A 22,589-nucleotide genomic window follows, 5' to 3' on the forward strand; every position below is an offset into this window, starting at 1 on the left:
TGTGGTGTTTCAGGCAGTCGAGTGTAGTTCTGTGTTGTTGCAGGTAGTCCTGTGTAGTTTTGTGGTGTTTCAGGTAGTCGAGTGTAGTATTGTGTTGTTTCAGGTAGTCGAGTGTTGTTTTGTGTTCTTTCAGGTAGTCTAGTGTAGTTTTATGTTGTTTCAGGTAGTCTGGTATACTTTTGTGTTCTTTCATGTAGTCGAGTGTACTTTTGTGTTCTTTCACGTAGTTTAGTCTAGTTTTGTGTTGTTGCAGGTAGTCCAGTGTAGTTTTGTGGTGTTTCAGATAGTCGAGTGTAGTTTTGTGTTGTTTCAGGTAGTCTAGTGTAGTTTTGTGGTGTTTCAGGTAATCGAGTAGTTTTGTGTTGTTTCAGGTAGTCTGGTGTAGTTTTTGGGGTGTTTCAGGTAGCCAAATGTAGTTTTTGGGGTGTTTCAGGTAGTCGAGTGTAGTATTGTGTTGTTTCATGTAGTCGAGTGTAGTTTTGTGTTCTTTCAGGTAGTCTGGTGTACTTCTGTGTTCTTTCACGTAGTTTAGTCTAGTTTTGAGTTGTTGCAGGTAGTCCAGTTTAGTTTTGTGGTGTTTCAGGTAGCCAAGTGTAGTTTTTGGGGTGTTTCAGGTAGTCGAGTGTAGTATTGTGTTGTTTCATGTAGTCGAGTGTAGTTTTGTGTTCTTTCAGGTAGTCTGGTGTACTTCTGTGTTCTTTCACGTAGTTTAGTCTAGTTTTGTGTTGTTGCAGGTAGTCCAGTGTAGTTTTGTGGTGTTTCAGGTAGTCGAGTGTAGTTCTGTGTTGTTTCAGGTAGTCAAGTGTAGTTTTGTGTGGTTTCAGGTAGTCTGGTGTACTTTTGTGTTCTTTCATGTAGTCGAGTGTACTTTTGTGTTCTTTCACGTAGTTTAGTCTAGTTTTGTGTTGTTGCAGGTAGTCCAGTGTAGTTTTGTGGTGTTTCAGGTAGTCGAGTGTAGTTTTGTGTTCTTTCAGGTAGTCTAGTGTACTTTTGTGTTGTTTCAGGTAGTCCAGTGTAGTTTTGTGGTGTTTCAGGTAGTCGAGTGTAGTTTTGTGTTGTTTCAGGTAGTCTAGTGGAGTTTTGTGTTGCTTCAGATAGTCTAGTGTAGTTTTTGTGTTGTTGCAGGTAGACCAGTGTAGTTTTGTGGTGTTTCAGGCAGTCGAGTGTAGTTCTGTGTTGTTGCAGGTAGTCCTGTGTAGTTTTGTGGTGTTTCAGGTAGTCGAGTGTTGTTTTGTGTTCTTTCAGGTAGTCTGGTATACTTTTGTGTTCTTTCATGTAGTCGAGTGTAGTTTTGTGTTCTTTCAGGTAGTCTGGTATACTTTTGTGTTCTTTCATGTAGTCGAGTGTACTTTTGTGTTCTTTCACGTAGTTTAGTCTAGTTTTGTGTTGTTGCAGGTAGTCGAGTGTAGTTTTGGGTTATTTCAGATAGTCCATTGTAGTTTTGTGTTGTTTAAGTTTGTCTGTTGCAGTTTTGGGTGTTTCAGGTAGTCTAGTGTAGTTTTTGTGTTGTTGCAGGTAGACCAGTGTAGTTTTGTGGTGTTTCAGGCAGTCGAGTGTAGTTCTGTGTTGTTGCAGGTAGTCCTGTGTAGTTTTGTGGTGTTTCAGGTAGTCGAGTGTTGTTTTGTGTTCTTTCAGGTAGTCTGGTATACTTTTGTGTTCTTTCATGTAGTCGAGTGTAGTTTTGTGTTCTTTCAGGTAGTCTGGTATACTTTTGTGTTCTTTCATGTAGTCGAGTGTACTTTTGTGTTCTTTCACGTAGTTTAGTCTAGTTTTGTGTTGTTGCAGGTAGTCGAGTGTAGTTTTGGGTTATTTCAGATAGTCCATTGTAGTTTTGTGTTGTTTAAGTTTGTCTGTTGCAGTTTTGGGTGTTTCAGGTAGTCTAGTACAGTTTTTGTGTTGTTGCAGGTAGTCGAGTGTAGTTTTATGTTGTTTCAGGTAGTCTGGTGTAGTTTTGTGTTGTTTCAGGTAGTCTAGTGGGGTTTTGTGTTGCTTCAGGTAGTCTAGTGTAATCTTTGTGTTGTTTCAGGTAGTCCAGTGCAGTTTTGGGTTGTTTGAGTTCGTCTGGTGCATTTGTGGGGTCTTTCAGGTAGTCGAGTGTAGTTTTACTGTTCTTTCAGGTAGTCTAGTGTAGTTTTTTGTTGTTGCACGTAGTCGAGTGTAGTTTTGTGTTGTTTCAGGTAGTCGAGTGTAGTTTTGCGTTGTTTCAGGTAGTCTGGTGTACTTTTGTGTTCTTTCATGTAGTCGAGTGTACTTTTGTGTTCTTTCACATAGTTTAGTCTAGTTTTGTGTTGTTGCAGGTAGTCTAGTGTAGTTTTGTGTTGTTTCAGGTTGTCTAGTGTATTTTTTTGTTGTTTCACGTAGTCAAGTGTAGTTTTGTGTTATTTCATGTAGTCTGGTGTACTTTTGTGTTGTTTCATGTAGTCTGGTGTACTTTTGTGTTGTTTCATGTAGTCGGGTGTACTTTTGTGTTCTTTCACATAGTTTAGTCTAGTTTTGTGTTGTTGCAGGTAGTCCAGTGTAGGTTTGTGGTGTTTCAGGTAGTCGAGTGTAGGTTTGTGTTGTTTCAGGTCGTCTAGTCGAGTTTGTGTTGCTTGAGGTAGTCTTGTGTAATTTTTGTGTTGTTGCAGGTAGTCCAGTTTAGTTTTGTGGTGTTTCAGTTCTTCTGGTGTAGTTTTGTGTTGTTTCAGGTAGTCTAGCGTAGTTTTGTGTTGTTTCAGTTCTTCTGGACTAGTTTTGTGTGGTTTCAGGTAGTCGAGTGTAGTTTTGTGTTGTTTCCGGTAGTCTAGTGTAGTTTTGTGTTGTTTCCGGTAGTCGAGTGTAGTTTTGTGTTGTTTCAGGTAGTCGAGTGTTGTTTTGTGTTGTTTCAGGTAGTCTAGTGTAGTTTTGTGTTGTTTCAGGTAGTCTAGTGCAGTTTTGTGTTGTTTCAGGTAGTCTGGTGTAGTTTTGTGTTGTTTATGGTAGTCTGGTGTAGTTTTGTGTTGTTTCAGGTAGTCTAGTGTAGTTTTGTGTTGTTTCAGGTAGTCTGGTGTAGTTTTGTGTTGTTTCAGTTCTTCTGGACTAGTTTTGTGTTGTTTCAGGTAGTCTAGTGTAGTTTTGTGTTTCAGTTCTTCTGGACTAGTTTTGTGGTGTTTCAGGTAGTCGAGTGTAGTTTTGGGGTGTTTCAGGTCATCGAGTGTAGTTTTGTGTTGTTTCAGGTAGTCTAGTGTAGTTTTGTGTTGTTTCAGGTAGTCTGGTTTAGTTTTGTGTTGTTTATGGTAGTCTGGTGTAGTTTTGTGTTGTTTCAGGTAGTCTAGTGTAGTTTTGTGTTGTTTCAGTTCTTCTGGACTAGTTTTGTGTTGTTTCAGGTAGTCGAGTGTAGTTTTGTGTTGTTTCAGGTAGTCTAGTGTAGTTTTGTGTTGTTTCAGGTTGTCTAGTGTTTTTTTTTGTTGTTTCACGTAGTCAAGTGTAGTTTTGTGTTATTTCATGTAGTCTGGTGTACTTTTGTGTTGTTTCATGTAGTCGGGTGTACTTTTGTGTTCTTTCACATAGTTTAGTCTAGTTTTGTGTTGTTGCAGGTAGTCCAGTGTAGGTTTGTGGTGTTTCAGGTAGTCCAGTGTAGGTTTGTGGTGTTTCAGGTAGTCGAGTGTAGGTTTGTGGTGTTTCAGGTAATCGATTGTAGTTTTGTGTTGTTTCAGTTCTTCTGGTGTAGTTTTGTGTTGTTTCAGGTAGTCTGGTGTAGTTTTGTGTTGTTTCAGGTAGTCTAGCGTAGTTTTGTGTTGTTTCAGTTCTTCTGGACTAGTTTTGTGTGGTTTCAGGTAGTCGAGTGTAGTTTTGTGTTGTTTCCGGTAGTCTAGTGTAGTTTTGTGTTGTTTCCGGTAGTCTAGTGTAGTTTTGTGTTGTTTCAGGTAGTCGAGTGTTGTTTTGTGTTGTTTCAGGTAGTCTGGTGTAGTTTTGTGTTGTTTCAGGTAGTCTAGTGTAGTTTTGTGTTGTTTCAGGTAGTCTGGTGTAGTTTTGGGGTGTTTCAGGTAGTCTAGTGTAGTTTTGTGTTGTTTCAGGTAGTCTGGTTTAGTTTTGTGTTGTTTATGGTAGTCTGGTGTAGTTTTGTGTTGTTTCAGGTAGTCTAGTGTAGTTTTGTGTTGTTTCAGTTCTTCTGGACTAGTTTTGTGTTGTTTCAGGTAGTCGAGTGTAGTTTTGTGTTGTTTCAGGTAGTCTAGTGTAGTTTTGTTTTGTTTCAGGTTGTCGAGTGTAGTTTTGTGTTGTTTCAGGTAGTCTGGTGTAGTTTTGTGTTGTTTCATGCCGCACCAGGGTCCTGGAGGGAGGCTTGTTTCGTTTTTAATGTGTACTGTACCAGCTGTTTATGGTTGAAATGACAATAAACTGGTCACTTTCTGGTTCTGACCCACCAGCTGAGGCTTGTGAGGGGATTTAATCCACGCCCGTCACCCCGTCGAAACTCAGTTCTGAACCGCATTCACCCCCCCTCCCCATCCCAGGTCGGCGCCACGCCTGGACGTCCGTCCCCCGCAGCCCACCTTGTTCTGCAGGACGGTGGCGAAGTGGCTGGCCGGGCCCTCGGCGAGCTGCTGGAGCAGCTCCATCAGCGAGCTGGCGGTCAGGCGGCCTATCAGCCGGGTGCAGGGCTCCGTCAGTGAGGGCAGGATCTGTCCAGGGGGTGGGGGGAGGGAGTGAGAGAGCGCACGCAGGTCAGCGTCTTCACGATGCAGCCCCCCCCTCCTGACGCGCCCGTCCCAGAGGCTGCGAGGCGCAGAGGCTGAAGTGGGCCCGTCGCCTGCCCCGCCGCCCCTTCACGGCTGATTTATTAACCCCTCTCGACCCCGCTCTCCTGTCGTCTCCCCGGAACATAGAAAACCTACAGCATAATACAGGCCCTTCGGCCCACAAAGTTGTGCTAAACACGTCCCTACCTCAGAAATTACTGGGATTACCCATAGCCCTCTATTTTTCTAAGCTCCATGTACCTGTCCAGGAGTCTCTGAAAAGACCCCATCGTATCCGCCTCCACCACCGTCACCGGCAGCCCATTCCACGCACTCACCACTCTCTGAGTAACAAACTTACCTCTGATGCCCTGACTAATCAAATCCACTTCAAAATACTTGAACAAGAAAAATCTGCAGATGCTTAAAATCCAAAGCCACACACACACACACACACAAAATGCTGGAGGAACTCAGCAGGCCAGGCAGAGTCTGTGGGAAAGAGTAAACTGTTGATGTTTCGGGCCGAGACCCTTTGGCAGGACTCTCCACAGTTGTGTGGGGCAATGAATTCCACAGATTCACCAACCCCTGGATGAAGACACATCACCTCATCTCTGATCGAAAGGGACGTCCTTCTGTTCTGAGGCTGTGCCCTCTGGTCCTGGACCTCACTAGTAAAACAAACATCCTCTCCATCTCCACTCTGTCTAGGCCGATCAACATTCGAGAGGTTTCAATAAGTTCTGAAAGAACACAAACCTACACTCGACTACCTGAAACTACACAAAACTACACCAGACTACCTGAAACTACACAAAATTACACTAGCTACCTGAAACACCACAAAACCTTCACTCGACTACATGAAACAACATGAAACTACACTAAACTACTGAAACTACACAAAACTACACCAGACTACCTGAAACAATACGAAGCTACACTCCTCTACATGAAACAACACAGAACTACACCACACTACCTGAAACAACACAAAAGTACACTCGACTACCTGAAACAACACAGAACTACACTAGACTACCTGAAACAACACAAAACTACACTAGACTACCTGAAACAACACAAGACTAGACTAGACTACCTGAAACACCCCAAAACCTACACTCGACTACATGAAACAACACAAAACTACACTAGACTACCTGAAACTACACAATACTACACTAGACTATCTGAAACAACACAATACTACACTAGACTACCTGAAACAGCACAAAACTATACTCAACTACATGAAACAACACAATACTACATTCGACTACCTGAAACAACACAAAACTAGTCCAGAAGAACTGAAACAACACAAAACTACACTAGACTACCTGAAACAACACAAAACTACACTAGACTACCTGAAACAACACAAAACTACACTAGACTACCTGAAACAACACAAAACTACACCAGACGACCTGAAACAACACAAAACAACACTCGACTACCTGAAACAACACAAAACTACACTAGACTACCAGAAACAACACAAAACTACACTCGACTACCTGAAATTACACTGTGGTTTCATCCAAGTACCGTGACTGATTGACCCGCCCACCGGTGGGTTCTTGGTGGGAGGAAACCTGCACGGTCACTCCTCCCTAGCTCCTGCCGACTCCGCGCAGGCAGCGACGGGAACTGGACCCAGGTCGCGAGTGGTTTAAAGCGCCGTGCTGACCATACCTCCGCAGTGACCTGATCTGTGCGAAGGCCGGTCTTCACCGGATCTCGGACAGTGATCAACCCACTCGAGAGGACCTTTCCCCATCCCCGTTTCCCTCCCACACCTTCCCTCACGGAGGGGCGGCAACGTCACCGCGAAGCAGTCTATCAGACTCCTGCGCGCACTCTCCCGTACGCACGCGAGAGGCCGACCCCCGCCCTCCCCACAGCCAGGGAACCGAGGCTCTGTCGCGGTCACCTGGCGCTCGGACCGCACCACAGGCCCGCAAGAATGTCCGGCCGCGCGCGGGCCCCCCGCCAAGACCGCCTCACAACGGCGACGCCAGGAAAGCTGAGACGGTACGGCCACGGGACAAGATCCGGCGGCCTTGCGAAGACCGTCCGGCGAGGAACCGTGGGGTGGGGGGGGGGGGAGAGAAGAGAAGGCGAGGCAGGTGGTGGAAAAGACAGACGGACTGCATCAAAGAACGGACAGGGAAAACCTGTGCGGTGACCCCCGCGACAGATGGAACAGCGTTTGTCATGACGGCGCCCCGATGACCCCCCCCCCCAGTTGAGGGTGCAAGGCAAGACACCTCCTTCTCGACTGATCTCTCTCTCTCTCTCCCGTGGCCTTCTGCCCACCCCCTTCTCCAGGCCTGTATCTCTCCCACCCAGCTCTTTACTTCACCCCTGCCCTCTCCCGGTCTCACCTCTCACCTACCACCTTGTACTTCGCTCAACCCTCCCCCCACCTTCTCACTCCTGACGCCCCATCTTTTTCTCCCCTCCAGTCCTGCCGAAGGGTCTCGGCCGGCCCGAAACGTCGACTGTTTGCCCTTTTCCGTCCAGGCTGCCCGGGCTGCTGGGCTCCTCCAGCGCCGTGCGCGGGTCGCCTCTGGACCCTTCGCTCTCGGCTCCACGGGAGCGTAAAAACTCGCGACAAGCCTTCTTCCTCCTCGCCAACGGGGGCTTCACGGCGTGCTCTCCCGCCGCACACGCCAGCGTGCTTGACCTCAGCGGCCGGTGTCGAAGGACCAACACCGGCTCCCCGACGGCCCAGTCCCGCTGCTCGCCCTTGCTTGGGGCCCGGTTACCAAGCGGGCGGGCTGCTCCCCCACGCCCCCGGGCTCGGGGGAGGGGATCGAGATGCAGATTCCTCGATTTAAAGTGGGGGGGGGGGGGGTGGGGAAGAGATTCAATCTGAACCGGGGGAGGGGGGGAGGGGGGAGCGGTTCTCCTGGGAATCCAGCGGACGGAGGCGGTTACACGTTAGCGACATTGAGGGAAGGGTTCGGAGGGAGGTGGGCCTGCGTGTGCGGACTCGACGGAGGGGAGGAGGGGCGCACCGGGGAGAAGTAAACGCCTGATCCCAAACCTCCGCCCCCTGGCGTCTTAAGGCCTTGGGAGTGAACCCCGAGGGACAGATCCGCAGCTGGGGCCCCAATGCCGAGCTCAACGCTGACAGGAAACCAGCGCGACACCGTCGGCGTCGGTCCCCGCCGTTCCTCCGGGTTCGCCGGCTGCGTTTGCGGGGGGGGGGGGGTGCTCAGTCTCCGTAATCGCACCGGGTTGACCGACGGAGCTAACGCTCTGACCGTGCCATGCGGAGAAACCTCAATGAACTGCAAAAAAAATACGGAGGGGGCAAAAATAGTGAGGTGGCATTCACGGATCGTGGACGTTCCGACGACTCACGGCGGAGGGGAAGAGGCTGGACCTCAAACGTTCCTTCAGGCTCCTGTGCCTCCTTCCTGAGGGGAGAGATGAGAAGGGGGCACGTCCCAGGTGATGGGGGAGGGCTCGATGATTCTCTGGGGGCATATTCGCTGCTGGGGAGGGTGACGGTTCAGTTTGCCACTTCCTGCGGCCCCCCTCCTGCCCAGTCGGAGAACCGTGCCCTGTACCTGGAAGGAAGAAGAGTCGCAGAGGACGGTGCCGGGCCCGGAGAGGATCTGTCGCCAGCGGAGACCACACAGGCCCGGCCGGGGGGGTGTTTTCAGCCCCAGGCAAACCCCCGATCGGCCCCCGAAACGCACACTGTGGCCCCGAACACCACCCCACACGCACCCCGCCAACAGGCGCGCAGACTCACCTCGTCCTGGGAGTCCTTCTTGGCGAGCAGCGGTAAGTTGCGGGCCACGGCCTGGAGCAGGCTGGCGGCCTCCGCGGTGCCCAGCAGGCCCAGGGCCCGGGCGGTCAGCCGCTTCCCCTTGCGGATGCACATGATCTGGACAAAGTGCTCGTCGCCAGACCTGGAGGAGCGAGGGCGAGGGAGGGAGAGGGGAGAGAGCAAGGGTGAACGTTTGGGGAGGGAGAGGAAAGAGGATTCGGTGGGGGGGGGGGCACGCCCTGCTCCACCCAAGCCACCCGCTGGCCCACAGAGACCCACGTCCCGGTCCCCAGCTGACAAACCCGGCCTCCCCACCCCCAGGACGTCCCGCCAGATGCCAAGCGTGCCCCTCAGACGGGGGGATGGCCTGCGGGACAGCGGATCAGAGACCACAGCACCTCCCCCAGCCCTCGGCTCCCCCACCCACATGGGGTGCCGGCCATGGAAAAAACCAGGCCAACACCACCCTTCCCCCCAACACCTCCCACCACGCCAATGGACACCCGTCCCCCGGGACTCCAGGGCCACACAATCAGGGAGACGGATACCCGTCCCCCAGGACTCCGGACCCTCACCGTCAGGGAGACCTGTCCCCCAGGACTCCGGACACTCACCGTCAGGGAGACGGACACCCGTCCCCCGGGACTCCGGACCCTCACCGTCAGGGAGATGGACACCCGTCCCCCGGGACTCCGGACCCACACGGTCAGGGAGACCCGTCCCCCAGGACTCCGGACCCTCACCGTCAGGGAGACGGACACCCGTCCCCCGGGACTCCAGACCCACACCGTCAGGGAGACGGACACCCGTCCCCCGGGACTCCGGACCCACACCGTCAGGGAGAGAGACACCCGTCCCCCGGGACTCCGGACCCTCACTGTCAGGGAGACGGACACCCGTCCCCTGGGACTCCAGGGCCACACAATCAGGGAGACGGATACCCGTCCCCCAGGACTCCGGACCCTCACCGTCAGGGAGATGGACACCCGTCCCCCGGGACTCCGGACCCACACGGTCAGGGAGACCCGTCCCCCAGGACTCCGGACCCTCACCGTCAGGGAGACGGACACCCGTCCCCCGGGACTCCGGACCCACACCGTCAGGGAGAGAGACACCCGTCCCCCGGGACTCCGGACCCTCACTGTCAGGGAGACGGACACCCGTCCCCTGGGACTCCGGACACTCACCGTCAGGGAGATGGACACCCGCACCCCCGGGACTCCGGACCCACACAGTCAGGGAGACAGACACCCGTCCCTCGGGAATCCAGACCCACACCGCAGGGGAGACGGACACCCGTCCCCCGGGACTCCGGACCCACACCGTCAGGGAGACGGACACCCGTCCCCCGGGACTCCGGACCCACACCGTCAGGGAGAGAGACACCCGTCCCCCGGGACTCCGGACCCTCACTGTCAGGGAGACGGACACCCGTCCCCTGGGACTCCGGACACTCACCGTCAGGGAGATGGACACCCGCCCCCCCGGGACTCCGGACCCACACAGTCAGGGAGACAGACACCCGTCCCCCGGGACTCCGGACCCACACCGTCAGGGAGAGAGACACCCGTCCCCCGGGACTCCAGACCCACACCATCAGGGAGAGAGACACCCGTCCCCCGGGACTCCAGACCCACACGGTCAGGGAGACGACACCCGTCCCCCGGGACTGCAGACCCACACCATCAGGGAGAGAGAGACACCCGTCCCCCGGGACTCCGGACCCACACGGTCAGGGAGACGACACCCGTCCCCCGGGACTCCAGACCCACACGGTCAGAGAGAGAGACACCCGTCCCCCGGGACTCCAGACCCACACCGTCAGGGAGAGAGACACCCGTCCCCCGGGACTCCAGACCCACACCGTCAGGGAGAAGGACACCCGTCCCCCGGGACTCCGGACCCACACCGTCAGGGAGAAGGACACCCGTCCCCCGGGACTCCGGACCCACACCATCAGGGAGAAGGACACCTGTCCCCCGGGACTCTGAACCCTCACCATCAGGGAGAAGGACACCCGTCCCCTGGGACTCCGGACCCTCACCGTCAAGCAGAGAGACACCCGTCCCCCGGGACTCCAGACCCTCACCATCAGGGAGACGGACACCCGTCCCCCGGGACACAGGACCCACACCGTCAAGGAGAGAGACACCCGCCCCCCGGGACTCCGGACCCTCACCATCAGGGAGACGGACACCCGTCCCCCGGGACTCTGGACCCACACCGTCAGGGAGACGGACACCCGTCCCCCGGGACTCCAGGCCCACCTGCTGGACGCACTGGTCTGTTTGCCCCGCAGATTCTCGTAGATCTGGTCAATCTTGAGCTTGCGGAGCTCGAGGAGGGCGGGACGCTCGGAATCGCCCGCCTGCAGGAACTTCTGCTCCACATCCTTCACCTCCAGCAGCAGGCTGTACGTCTGGTGGCGGCATGGAAGCGGGCAGGTCAGAGAGATGGAGTGACACTGGGTCCTGAGGGAGGGGTGGGGATCTGCGTCAAGGTGAGCCGGTAGAAGAACTTGGCGGCAAGAGGGGTGGTCAGCTCAGACAACAGCTCGAAAAAACGAATCATAAAGCTGCATTACTGGACAACAGGGGAGAGGGGTCACTGAGGGACGGTGTGAGGGAGCTGCATTAATGTCAGTGGGGATACTGTCAGCGACACAGGACGCTGGGGGAGAGGGGTCACTGAGGGACGGTGTGTGGGAGCTGGATTAACGTCAGTGGGGATACAGTCAGTGACACAGGACCCTGGGGGAGAGGGGTCACTGAGGGACAGTGTGAGGGAGCTGGATTAATGTCAGTGGGGATACAGTCAGTGACACAGGACCCTGGGGGACAGGGGTCACTGAGGGACGGTGTGAGGGTGCTGGATTAACGTCAGTGGGGATACTGTCAGTGACACAGGACGCTGGGGGGAGAGGGGTCACTGAGGGACGGTGTGAGGGAGCTGGATTAACGTCAGTGGGGATACAGTCAGTGACACAGGACGCTGGGGGAGAGGGGTTACTGAGGGACGATGAGAGGGAGCTGGATTAACGTCACTGGGGATACAGCCAGTGACACAGGACCCTGGGGTAGAGGGGTCACTGAGGGACGGGGTGAGGGAGATGGATTAACGTCAGTGGGGATACAGTCAGTGACAGGACCCTGGGGGAGAGGGGTCACTGAGGGACGGTGTGAGGGAGCTGGATTAACATCAGTGGGGATACAGTAAGTGACACAGGACGCTGGGGGAGAGGGGTCACTGAGGGACGGTGTGAGGGAGCTGGATTAACGTCAGTGGGGATACAGTCAGTGACAGGACGCTGGGGGAGAGGGGTCACTGAGGGACGGTGTGAGGGAGCTGGATTAACGTCAGTGGGGATACAGTCAGTGACAGGACGCTGGGGGAGAGGGGTCACTGAGGGACGGTGTGAGGGAGCTGCATTAATGTCAGTGGGGATACTGTCAGTGACACAGGACGCTGAGGGAGAGGGGTCACTGAGGGACAGAGTGAGGGTGCTGGATTAACGTCAGTGGGGATACAGTCAGTGACACAGGACGCTGGGGGAGAGGGGTCACTGAGGGACGGTGTGAGGGAGCTGGATTAACGTCAGTGGGGATACAGTCAGTGACACAGGACGCTGGGGGAGAGGGATCACTGAGGGATGGTGTGAGGGAGCTGGATTAACGTCAGTGGGGATACTGTCAGCGACACAGGACGCTGGGGGAGAGGGGTCACTGAGGGACGGTGTGAGGGAGCTGGATTAACGTCAGTGGGGATACAGTCAGTGATACAGGACGCTGGGGGAGGGGGTCACCGAGGGACGGTGTGAGGGAGCTGGATTAACGTCAGTGGGGATACTGTCAGTGACACAGGACGCTGGGGGAGAGGGGTCACTGAGGGACGGTGTGAGGGAGCTGGATTAACGTCAGTGGGGATACAGTCAGTGACACAGGATGCTGGGGGAGAGGGGTCACTGAGGGACGGTGTGAGGGAGCTGGATTAATGTCAGTGGTGATACTGTCAGTGACACAGGACGCTGGGGGAGAGGGGTCACTGAGGGACGGTGTGAGGGAGAGGGATTAACGTCAGTGGGGATACTGTCAGTGACACAGGACGCTGGGGGAGAGGGGTTACTGAGGGACGGTGTGAGGGAGCTGGATTAATGTCAGTGGGGATAAAGTCAGTGACACAGGACGCTGGGGGAGAGGGGTCACTGAGGGACGATGTGAGGGAGCTGGATTAACGTCAGTGGGGATACTGTCAGCGACACAGGACGCTGGGGGAGAGGGGTCACTGAGGGAGGGTGTGAGGGAGCTGGATTAACGTCAGTGGGGATACTGTCAGTGACACAGGACGCTGGGGGAGAGGGGTCACTGAGGGACGGTGGGAGGGAGCTGGATTAAAGTCAGTGGGGATACTGTCAGTGACACAGGACGCTGGGGGAGAGGGGTCACTGAGGGACGGTGTGAGGGAGCTGGATTAACGTCAGTGGGGATACAGTCAGTGACAGGACGCTGGGGGAGGGGGGTCACTGAGGGACGGTGTGAGGGAGCTGGATTAACGTCAGTGGGGATACAGTCAGTGACAGGATGCTGGGGGAGGGGGGTCACTGAGGGACGGTGTGAGGGAGCTGGATTAACGTCAGTGGGGATACAGTCAGTGACACAGGACGCTGGGGGAGAGGGGTCACTGAGGGACGGTGTGAGGGAGCTGGATTAACGTCAGTGGGGATACAGTCAGTGACAGGACGCTGGGGGAGGGGGGTCACTGAGGGACAGAGTGAGGGATCTGGATTAACGTCAGTGGGGATTCAGTCAGTGACACAGGACGCTGGGGGAGAGGGGTCACTGAGGGACGGTGTGAGGGAGCTGAGGGAGAGGGGTCACTGAGGGACAGTGTGAGGGAGCTGGATTAACGTCAGTGGGGATACTGTCAGTGACACAGGACGCTGGGGGAGAGGGGTCTGAGGGACAGTGTGAGGGAGCTGGATTAACGTCATTGGGGATACAGTCAGTGACACAGGACGCTGGGGGAGAGGGGTCACTGAGGGACGGTGTGAGGGAGCTGGATTAACGTCAGTGGGGATACAGTCAGTGACACAGGACGCTGGGGGAGAGGGGTCACTGAGGGACGGTGTGAGGGAGCTGAGGGAGAGGGGTCACTGAGGGACAGTGTGAGGGAGCTGGATTAACGTCAGTGGGGATACTGTCAGTGACACAGGACGCTGGGGGAGAGGGGTCACTGAGGGACAGTGTGAGGGAGCTGGATTAACGTCATTGGGGATACAGTCAGTGACACAGGACGTTGGGGGAGAGGGGTCACTGAGGGACGGTGTGAGGGAGCTGGATTAACGTCAGTGGGGATACAGTCAGTGACACAGGACGCTGGGGGAGAGGGGTCACTGAGGGACGGTGTGAGGGAGCTGGATTAACGTCAGTGGGGATACTGTCAGTGACACAGGACGTTGGGGGAGAGGGGTCACTGAGGGACGGTGTGAGGGAGCTGGATTAACGTCAGTGGGGATACTGTCAGTGACACAGGACGCTGGGGGAGAGGGGTCACTGAGGGACGGTGTGAGGGAGCTGGATTAATGTCAGTGGGGATACTGTCAGTGACACAGGACGCTGGGGGAGAGGGGTCACTGATGGACGGTGTGAGGGAGCTGGATTAATGTCAGTGGGGATACTGTCAGTGACACAGGACGCTGGGGGAGAGGGGTCACTGAGGGACGGTGTGAGGGAGCTGGATTAATGTCAGTGGGGATACTGTCAGTGACACAGGACGCTGGGGGAGAGGGGTCACTGAGGGACGGGGTGAGGGAGCTGGATTAACGTCAGTGGGGATACAGTCAGTGACACAGGACGCTGGGGGAGAGGGGTCACTGAGGGACGGTGTGAGGGAGCTGGATTAACGTCAGTGGGGATACAGTCAGTGACACAGGACGCTGGGGGAGAGGGGTCACTGAGGGACGGTGTGAGGGATCTGGATTAACATCAGTGGGGATACAGTCAGTAACAGAGGACGCGGGGGGAGAGGGGTCACTGAGGGACGGTGTGAGGGAGTTGGATTAACGTCAGTGGGGATACTGTCAGTGACACAGGACGCTGGGGGAGAGGGGTCACTGAGGGACGGTGTGAGGGAGCTGGATTAATGCAAGTGGGGATACTGTCAGTGACCCATGACGCTGGGGGAGAGGGGTCACTGAGGGACGGTGTGAGGGAGCTGGATTAACATCAGTGGGGATACTGTCAGTGACACAGGACGCTGGGGGAGAGGGGTCACTGAGGGACGGTGTGAGGGAGCTGGATTAACATCAGTGGGGATACTGTCAGTGACACAGGACGCTGGGGGAGAGGGGTCACTGATGGACGGTGTGAGGGAGCTGGATTAATGTCAGTGGGGATACTGTCAGTGACACAGGACGCTGGGGGAGAGGGGTCACTGAGGGACGGTGTGAGGGAGCTGGATTAATGTCAGTGGGGATACTGTCAGTGACACAGGACGCTGGGGGAGAGGGGTCACTGAGGGACGGGGTGAGGGAGCTGGATTAACGTCAGTGGGGATACAGTCAGTGACACAGGACGCTGGGGGAGAGGGGTCACTGAGGGACGGTGTGAGGGAGCTGGATTAACGTCAGTGGGGATACAGTCAGTGACACAGGACGCTGGGGGAGAGGGGTCACTGAGGGACGGTGTGAGGGATCTGGATTAACATCAGTGGGGATACAGTCAGTAACACAGGACGCGGGGGGAGAGGGGTCACTGAGGGACGGTGTGAGGGAGTTGGATTAACGTCAGTGGGGATACTGTCAGTGACACAGGACGCTGGGGGAGAGGGGTCACTGAGGGACGGTGTGAGGGAGCTGGATTAATGCAAGTGGGGATACTGTCAGTGACCCATGACGCTGGGGGAGAGGGGTCACTGAGGGACGGTGTGAGGGAGCTGGATTAACATCAGTGGGGATACTGTCAGTGACACAGGACGCTGGGGGAGAGGGGTCACTGAGGGACGGTGTGAGGGAGCTGGATTAACATCAGTGGGGATACTGTCAGTGACACAGGACGCTGGGGGAGAGGGGTCACTGAGGGACAGAGTGAGGGAGCTGGATTAACGTCAGTGGAGATACAGTCAGTTACACAGGACGCTGTGGGAGAGGGGTCACTGAGGGACGGTGTGAGGGAGCTGGATTAACGTCAGTGGGGATACTGTCAGTGACACAGGACCCTGGGGGAGAGGGGTCACTGAGGGACGGTGTGAGGGAGCTGGATTAACGTCAGTGGGGATACAGTCAGTGACAGGACGCTGGGGGAGGGGTCACTGAGGGGGTGTGAGGGAGCTGGATTAAAGTCAGTGGTGATACTGTCAGTGACACAAGACGCTGGGGGAGAGGGGTCACTGAGGGACGGTGTGAGGGAGCTGCATTAATGTCAGTGGGGATACAGTCAGTGACACAGGACGCTGGGGGAGAGGGGTCACTGAGGGACGGTGTGAGGGAGCTGGATTAACATCAGTGGGGATACTGTCAGTTACACAGGATGCTGGGGGAGAGGGGTCACTGAGGGACGGTGTGAGGGAGCTGGATTAACGTCAGTGGGGATACTGTCAGTGACACAGGACGCTGGGGGAGAGGGGTCACTGAGGGACGGGGTGAGGGAGCTGGATTAACGTCAGTGGGGATACAGTCAGTGACACAGGACGCTGGGGGAGAGGGGTCACTGAGGGACGGTGTGAGGGAGCTGGATTAATGCAAGTGGGGATACTGTCAGTGACACAGGACGCTGGGGGAGAGGGGTCACTGAGGGACGGTGTGAGGGAGCTGGATTAACATCAGTGGGGATACTGTCAGTGACACAGGACGCTGGGGGAGAGGGGTCACTGAGGGACGGTGTGAGGGAGCTGGATTAACATCAGTGGGGATACTGTCAGTGACACAGGACGCTGGGGGAGAGGGGTCACTGAGGGACAGAGTGAGGGAGCTGGATTAACGTCAGTGGAGATACAGTCAGTTACACAGGACGCTGTGGGAGAGGGGTCACTGAGGGACGGTGTGAGGGAGCTGGATTAACGTCAGTGGGGATACAGTCAGTGACAGGACGCTGGGGGAGGGGTCACTGAGGGGGTGTGAGTGAGCTGGATTAACGTCAGTGGGGATACAGTCAGTGACAGGACGCTGGGGGAGGGGTCACTGAGGGGGTGTGAGGGAGCTGGATTAACGTCAGTGGTGATACTGTCAGTGACACAAGACGCTGGGGGAGAGGGGTCACTGAGGGACGGTGTGAGGGAGCTGCATTAATGTCAGTGGGGATACTGTCAGAGACACAGGACGCTGGGGGAGAGGGGTCACTGAGGGACGGTGTGAGGGAGCTGGATTAATGTCAGTGGGGATACTGTCAGTGACACAGGACGCTGGGGGAGAGGGGTCACTGAGGGACGGTGTCAGGGAGAAGGATTAACGTCAGTGGGGATACAGTCAGTGACACAGGACGGTGGGGGAGAGGGGTCACTGAGGGACGGTGTGAGGGAGCTGGATTAACTTCAGTGGGGATACAGTCAGTGACACAGGACGCTGGGGGAGAGGGGTCACTGAGGGACGGTGTGAGGGAGCTGGATTAACGTCAGTGGGGATACTCTCAGTGACACAGGACGTTGGGGGAGAGGGGTCACTGAGGGACGGTGTGAGGGAGCTGGATTAACGTCAGTGGGGATACAGTCAGTGACACAGGACGCTGGGGGAGAGGGGTCACTGAGGGACGGTGTGAGGGAGCTGGATTAATGTCAGTGGGGATACAGTCAGTGACACAGGACGCTGTGGGAGAGGGGTCACTGAGGGACGGTGTGAGGGAGCTGGATTAACGTCAGTGGGGATACAGTCAGTGACACAGGACGCTGGGGGAGAGGGGTTACTGAGGGACGGTGTGAGGGAGCTGGATTAATGTCAGTGGGGATACAGTCAGTGACACAGGACCCTGGGGGAGAGGGGTCACTGAGGGACGGTGTGTGGGAGCTGGATTAACGTCAGTGGGGATACAGTCAGTGACACAGGACGCTGGGGGAGAGGGGTCACTGAGGGACGGTGTGAGGGAGCTGGATTAACGTCAGTGGGGATACAGTCAGTGACACAGGACGCTGGGGGAGAGGGGTCACTGAGGGACGGTGTGAGGGAGCTGGATTAATGTCAGTGGGGATACAGTCAGTGACAGGACGCTGGGGGAGAGGGGTCACTGAGGGACGGTGTGAGGGAGCTGGATTAACGTCAGTGGGGATACAGTCAGTGACAGGACGCTGGGGGAGAGGGGTCACTGAGGGACGGTGTGAGGGAGCTGCATTAATGTCAGTGGGGATACTGTCAGTGACACAGGACCCTGGGGGAGAGGGGTCACTGAGTGACAGTGTGAGGGAGCTGGATTAACATCAGTGGGGATACAGTCAGTGACACAGGACGCTGGGGGAGAGGGGTCACTGAGGGACGGTGTGAGGGAGCTGGATTAACGTCAGTGGGGATACAGTCAGTGACACAGGACGCTGGGGGAGAGGGATCACTGAGGGATGGTGTGAGGGAGCTGGATTAACGTCAGTGGGGATACTGTCAGCGACACAGGACGCTGGGGGAGAGGGGTCACTGAGGGACGGTGTGAGGGAGCTGGATTAACGTCAGTGGGGATACAGTTAGTGATACAGGACGCTGGGGGAGGGGGTCACCGAGGGACGGTGTGAGGGAGCTGGATTAACGTCAGTGGGGATACTGTCAGTGACACAGGACGCTGGGGGAGAGGGGTCACTGAGGGACGGTGTGAGGGAGCTGGATTAACGTCAGTGGGGATAGAGTCAGTGACACAGGATGCTGGGGGAGAGGGGTCACTGAGGGACGGTGTGAGGGAGCTGGATTAATGTCAGTGGTGATACTGTCAGTGACACAGGACGCTGGGGGAGAGGGGTTACTGAGGGACGGTGTGAGGGAGCTGGATTAATGTCAGTGGGGATACAGTCAGTGACACAGGACGCTGGGGGAGAGGGGTCACTGAGGGACGATGTGAGGGAGCTGGATTAACGTCAGTGGGGATACTGTCAGCGACACAGGACGCTGGGGGAGAGGGGTCACTGAGGGAGGGTGTGAGGGAGCTGGATTAACGTCAGTGGGGATACTGTCAGTGACACAGGACGCTGGGGGAGAGGGGTCACTGAGGGACGGTGGGAGGGAGCTGGATTAAAGTCAGTGGGGATACTGTCAGTGACACAGGACGCTGGGGGAGAGGGGTCACTGAGGGACGGTGTGAGGGAGCTGGATTAACATCAGTGGGGATACAGTCAGTGACACAGGACGCTGGGGGAGAGGGGTCACTGAGGGACGGTGTGAGGGAGCTGGATTAATGTCAGTGGGGATACTGTCAGCGACACAGGACGCTGGGGGAGAGGGGTCACTGAGGGACGGTGTGAGGGAGCTGGATTAACGTCAGTGGGGATACAGTCAGTGACAGGACGCTGGGGGAGGGGGGTCACTGAGGGACGGTGTGAGGGAGCTGGATTAACGTCAGTGGGGATACAGTCAGTGACAGGACGCTGGGGGAGGGGGGTCACTGAGGGACGGTGTGAGGGAGCTGGATTAACGTCAGTGGGGATACAGTCAGTGACACAGGACGCTGGGGGAGAGGGGTCACTGAGGGACGGTGTGAGGGAGCTGGATTAACGTCAGTGGGGATACAGTCAGTGACAGGACGCTGGGGGAGGGGGGTCACTGAGGGACAGAGTGAGGGATCTGGATTAACGTCAGTGGGGATACAGTCAGTGACACAGGACGCTGGGGGAGAGGGGTCACTGAGGGACGGTGTGAGGGAGCTGAGGGAGAGGGGTCACTGAGGGACAGTGTGAGGGAGCTGGATTAACGTCAGTGGGGATACTGTCAGTGACACAGGACGCTGGGGGAGAGGGGTCACTGAGGGACAGTGTGAGGGAGCTGGATTAACGTCAGTGGGGATACAGTCAGTGACACAGGACGCTGGGGGAGAGGGGTCACTGAGGGACGGTGTGAGGGAGCTGAGGGAGAGGGGTCACTGAGGGACAGTGTGAGGGAGCTGGATTAACGTCAGTGGGGATACTGTCAGTGACACAGGACGCTGGGGGAGAGGGGTCACTGAGGGACAGTGTGAGGGAGCTGGATTAACGTCATTGGGGATACAGTCAGTGACACAGGACGTTGGGGGAGAGGGGTCACTGAGGGACGGTGTGAGGGAGCTGGATTAACGTCAGTGGGGATACAGTCAGTGACACAGGACGCTGGGGGAGAGGGGTCACTGAGGGACGGTGTGAGGGAGCTGGATTAACGTCAGTGGGGATACTGTCAGTGACACAGGACGTTGGGGGAGAGGGGTCACTGAGGGACGGTGTGAGGGAGCTGGATTAACGTCAGTGGGGATACTGTCAGTGACACAGGACGCTGGGGGAGAGGGGTCACTGAGGGACGGTGTGAGGGAGCTGGATTAATGTCAGTGGGGATACTGTCAGTGACACAGGACGCTGGGGGAGAGGGGTCACTGATGGACGGTGTGAGGGAGCTGGATTAATGTCAGTGGGGATACTGTCAGTGACACAGGACGCTGGGGGAGTGGGGTCACTGAGGGACGGTGTGAGGGAGCTGGATTAACATCAGTGGGGATACTGTCAGTGACACAGGACGCTGGGGGAGAGGGGTCACTGAGGGACGGTGTGAGGGAGCTGGATTAACATCAGTGGGGATACTGTCAGTGACACAGGACGCTGGGGGAGAGGGGTCACTGAGGGACAGAGTGAGGGAGCTGGATTAACGTCAGTGGAGATACAGTCAGTTACACAGGACGCTGTGGGAGAGGGGTCACTGAGGGACGGTGTGAGGGAGCTGGATTAACGTCAGTGGGGATACAGTCAGTGACAGGACGCTGGGGGAGGGGTCACTGAGGGGGTGTGAGGGAGCTGGATTAACGTCAGTGGTGATACTGTCAGTGACACAAGACGCTGGGGGAGAGGGGTCACTGAGGGACGGTGTGAGGGAGCTGCATTAATGTCAGTGGGGATACAGTCAGTGACACAGGAAGCTGGGGGAGAGGGGTCACTGAGGGACGGTGTGAGGGAGCTGGATTAACATCAGTGGGGATACTGTCAGTTACACAGGATGCTGGGGGAGAGGGGTCACTGAGGGACGGTGTGAGGGAGATGGATTAACGTCAGTGGGGATACTGTCAGTGACACAGGACGCTGGGGGAGAGGGGTCACTGAGGGACGGGGTGAGGGAGCTGGATTAACGTCAGTGGGGATACAGTCAGTGACACAGGACGCTGGGGGAGAGGGGTCACTGAGGGACGGTGTGAGGGAGCTGGATTAATGCAAGTGGGGATACTGTCAGTGACACAGGACGCTGGGGGAGAGGGGTCACTGAGGGACGGTGTGAGGGAGCTGGATTAACATCAGTGGGGATACTGTCAGTGACACAGGACGCTGGGGGAGAGGGGTCACTGAGGGACGGTGTGAGGGAGCTGGATTAACATCAGTGGGGATACTGTCAGTGACACAGGACGCTGGGGGAGAGGGGTCACTGAGGGACAGAGTGAGGGAGCTGGATTAACGTCAGTGGAGATACAGTCAGTTACACAGGACGCTGTGGGAGAGGGGTCACTGAGGGACGGTGTGAGGGAGCTGGATTAACGTCAGTGGGGATACAGTCAGTGACAGGACGCTGGGGGAGGGGTCACTGAGGGGGTGTGAGGGAGCTGGATTAACGTCAGTGGGGATACAGTCAGTGACAGGACGCTGGGGGAGGGGTCACTGAGGGGGTTTGAGGGAGCTGGATTAACGTCAGTGGTGATACTGTCAGTGACACAAGACGCTGGGGGAGAGGGGTCACTGAGGGACGGTGTGAGGGAGCTGCATTAATGTCAGTGGGGATACTGTCAGAGACACAGGACGCTGGGGGAGAGGGGTCACTGAGGGACGGTGTGAGGGAGCTGGATTAATGTCAGTGTGGATACTGTCAGTGACACAGGACGCTGGGGGAGAGGGGTCCCTGAGGGACGGTGTCAGGGAGAAGGATTAACGTCAGTGGGGATACAGTCAGTGACACAGGACGGTGGGGGAGAGGGGTCACTGTGGGACGGTGTGAGGGAGCTGGATTAACTTCAGTGGGGATACAGTCAGTGACACAGGACGCTGGGGGAGAGGGGTCACTGAGGGACGGTGTGAGGGAGCTGGATTAACGTCAGTGGGGATACTGTCAGTGACACAGGACGTTGGGGGAGAGGGGTCACTGAGGGACGGTGTGAGGGAGCTGGATTAACGTCAGTGGGGATACAGTCAGTGACACAGGACGCTGGGGGAGAGGGGTCACTGAGGGACGGTGTGAGGGAGCTGGATTAATGTCAGTGGGGATACAGTCAGTGACACAGGACGCTGTGGGAGAGGGGTCACTGAGGGACGGTGTGAGGGAGCTGGATTAACGTCAGTGGGGATACAGTCAGTGACACAGGACGCTGGGGGAGAGGGGTTACTGAGGGACGGTGTGAGGGAGCTGGATTAATGTCAGTGGGGATACAGTCAGTGACACAGGACCCTGGGGGAGAGGGTTCAGTGAGGGACGGTGTGTGGGAGCTGGATTAACGTCAGTGGGGATACAGTCAGTGACACAGGACGCTGGGGGAGAGGGGTCACTGAGGGACGGTGTGAGGGAGCTGGATTAACGTCAGTGGGGATACAGTCAGTGACACAGGACGCTGGGGGAGAGGGGTCACTGAGGGACGGTGTGAGGGAACTGGATTACTGTCAGTGGGGATACAGTCAGTGACACAGGACGCTGGGGGAGAGGGGTCAGTGAGGGAGGGTGTGAGGGAGCTGGATTAACGTCAGTGGGGATACAGTCAGTGACACAGGACGCTGGGGGAGAGGGGTCACTGAGGGACGGTGTGAGGGAGAGGGATTAACGTCAGTGGGGATACTGTCAGTGACACAGGACGCTGGGGGAGAGGGGTCACTGAGGGACGGTGTGAGGGAGCTGGATTAACGTCAGTGGGGATACAGTCAGTGACACAGGACGCTGGGGGAGAGGGGTCACTGAGGGACGGTGTGAGGGAGCAGGATTAACGTCAGTG

The 22,589-nt window shown here is 56.1% G+C and overlaps 1 protein-coding gene across 1 annotated transcript in view; it reads right to left on the reverse strand.

The window, feature by feature from the left end:
- Positions 1 to 22,589, reverse strand: part of LOC132388881 (protein PAT1 homolog 1-like) — a 121,874-nt gene that overhangs the window by 19,146 nt on the left and 80,139 nt on the right. Inside the window, exons 3-5 of the mRNA XM_059961315.1 lie at positions 10,761 to 10,912; positions 8,476 to 8,635; positions 4,512 to 4,640 (exon numbers count right to left, since the gene is read on the reverse strand). Coding sequence (XP_059817298.1) covers positions 4,512 to 4,640; positions 8,476 to 8,635; positions 10,761 to 10,912 — 441 coding nt within the window. The remainder of the gene's footprint in view (positions 1 to 4,511; positions 4,641 to 8,475; positions 8,636 to 10,760; positions 10,913 to 22,589) is intronic.

This window comes from Hypanus sabinus, unplaced genomic scaffold (assembly GCF_030144855.1).
Source record: "Hypanus sabinus isolate sHypSab1 unplaced genomic scaffold, sHypSab1.hap1 scaffold_43, whole genome shotgun sequence".
Classification (NCBI taxonomy): domain Eukaryota; kingdom Metazoa; phylum Chordata; class Chondrichthyes; order Myliobatiformes; family Dasyatidae; genus Hypanus; species Hypanus sabinus.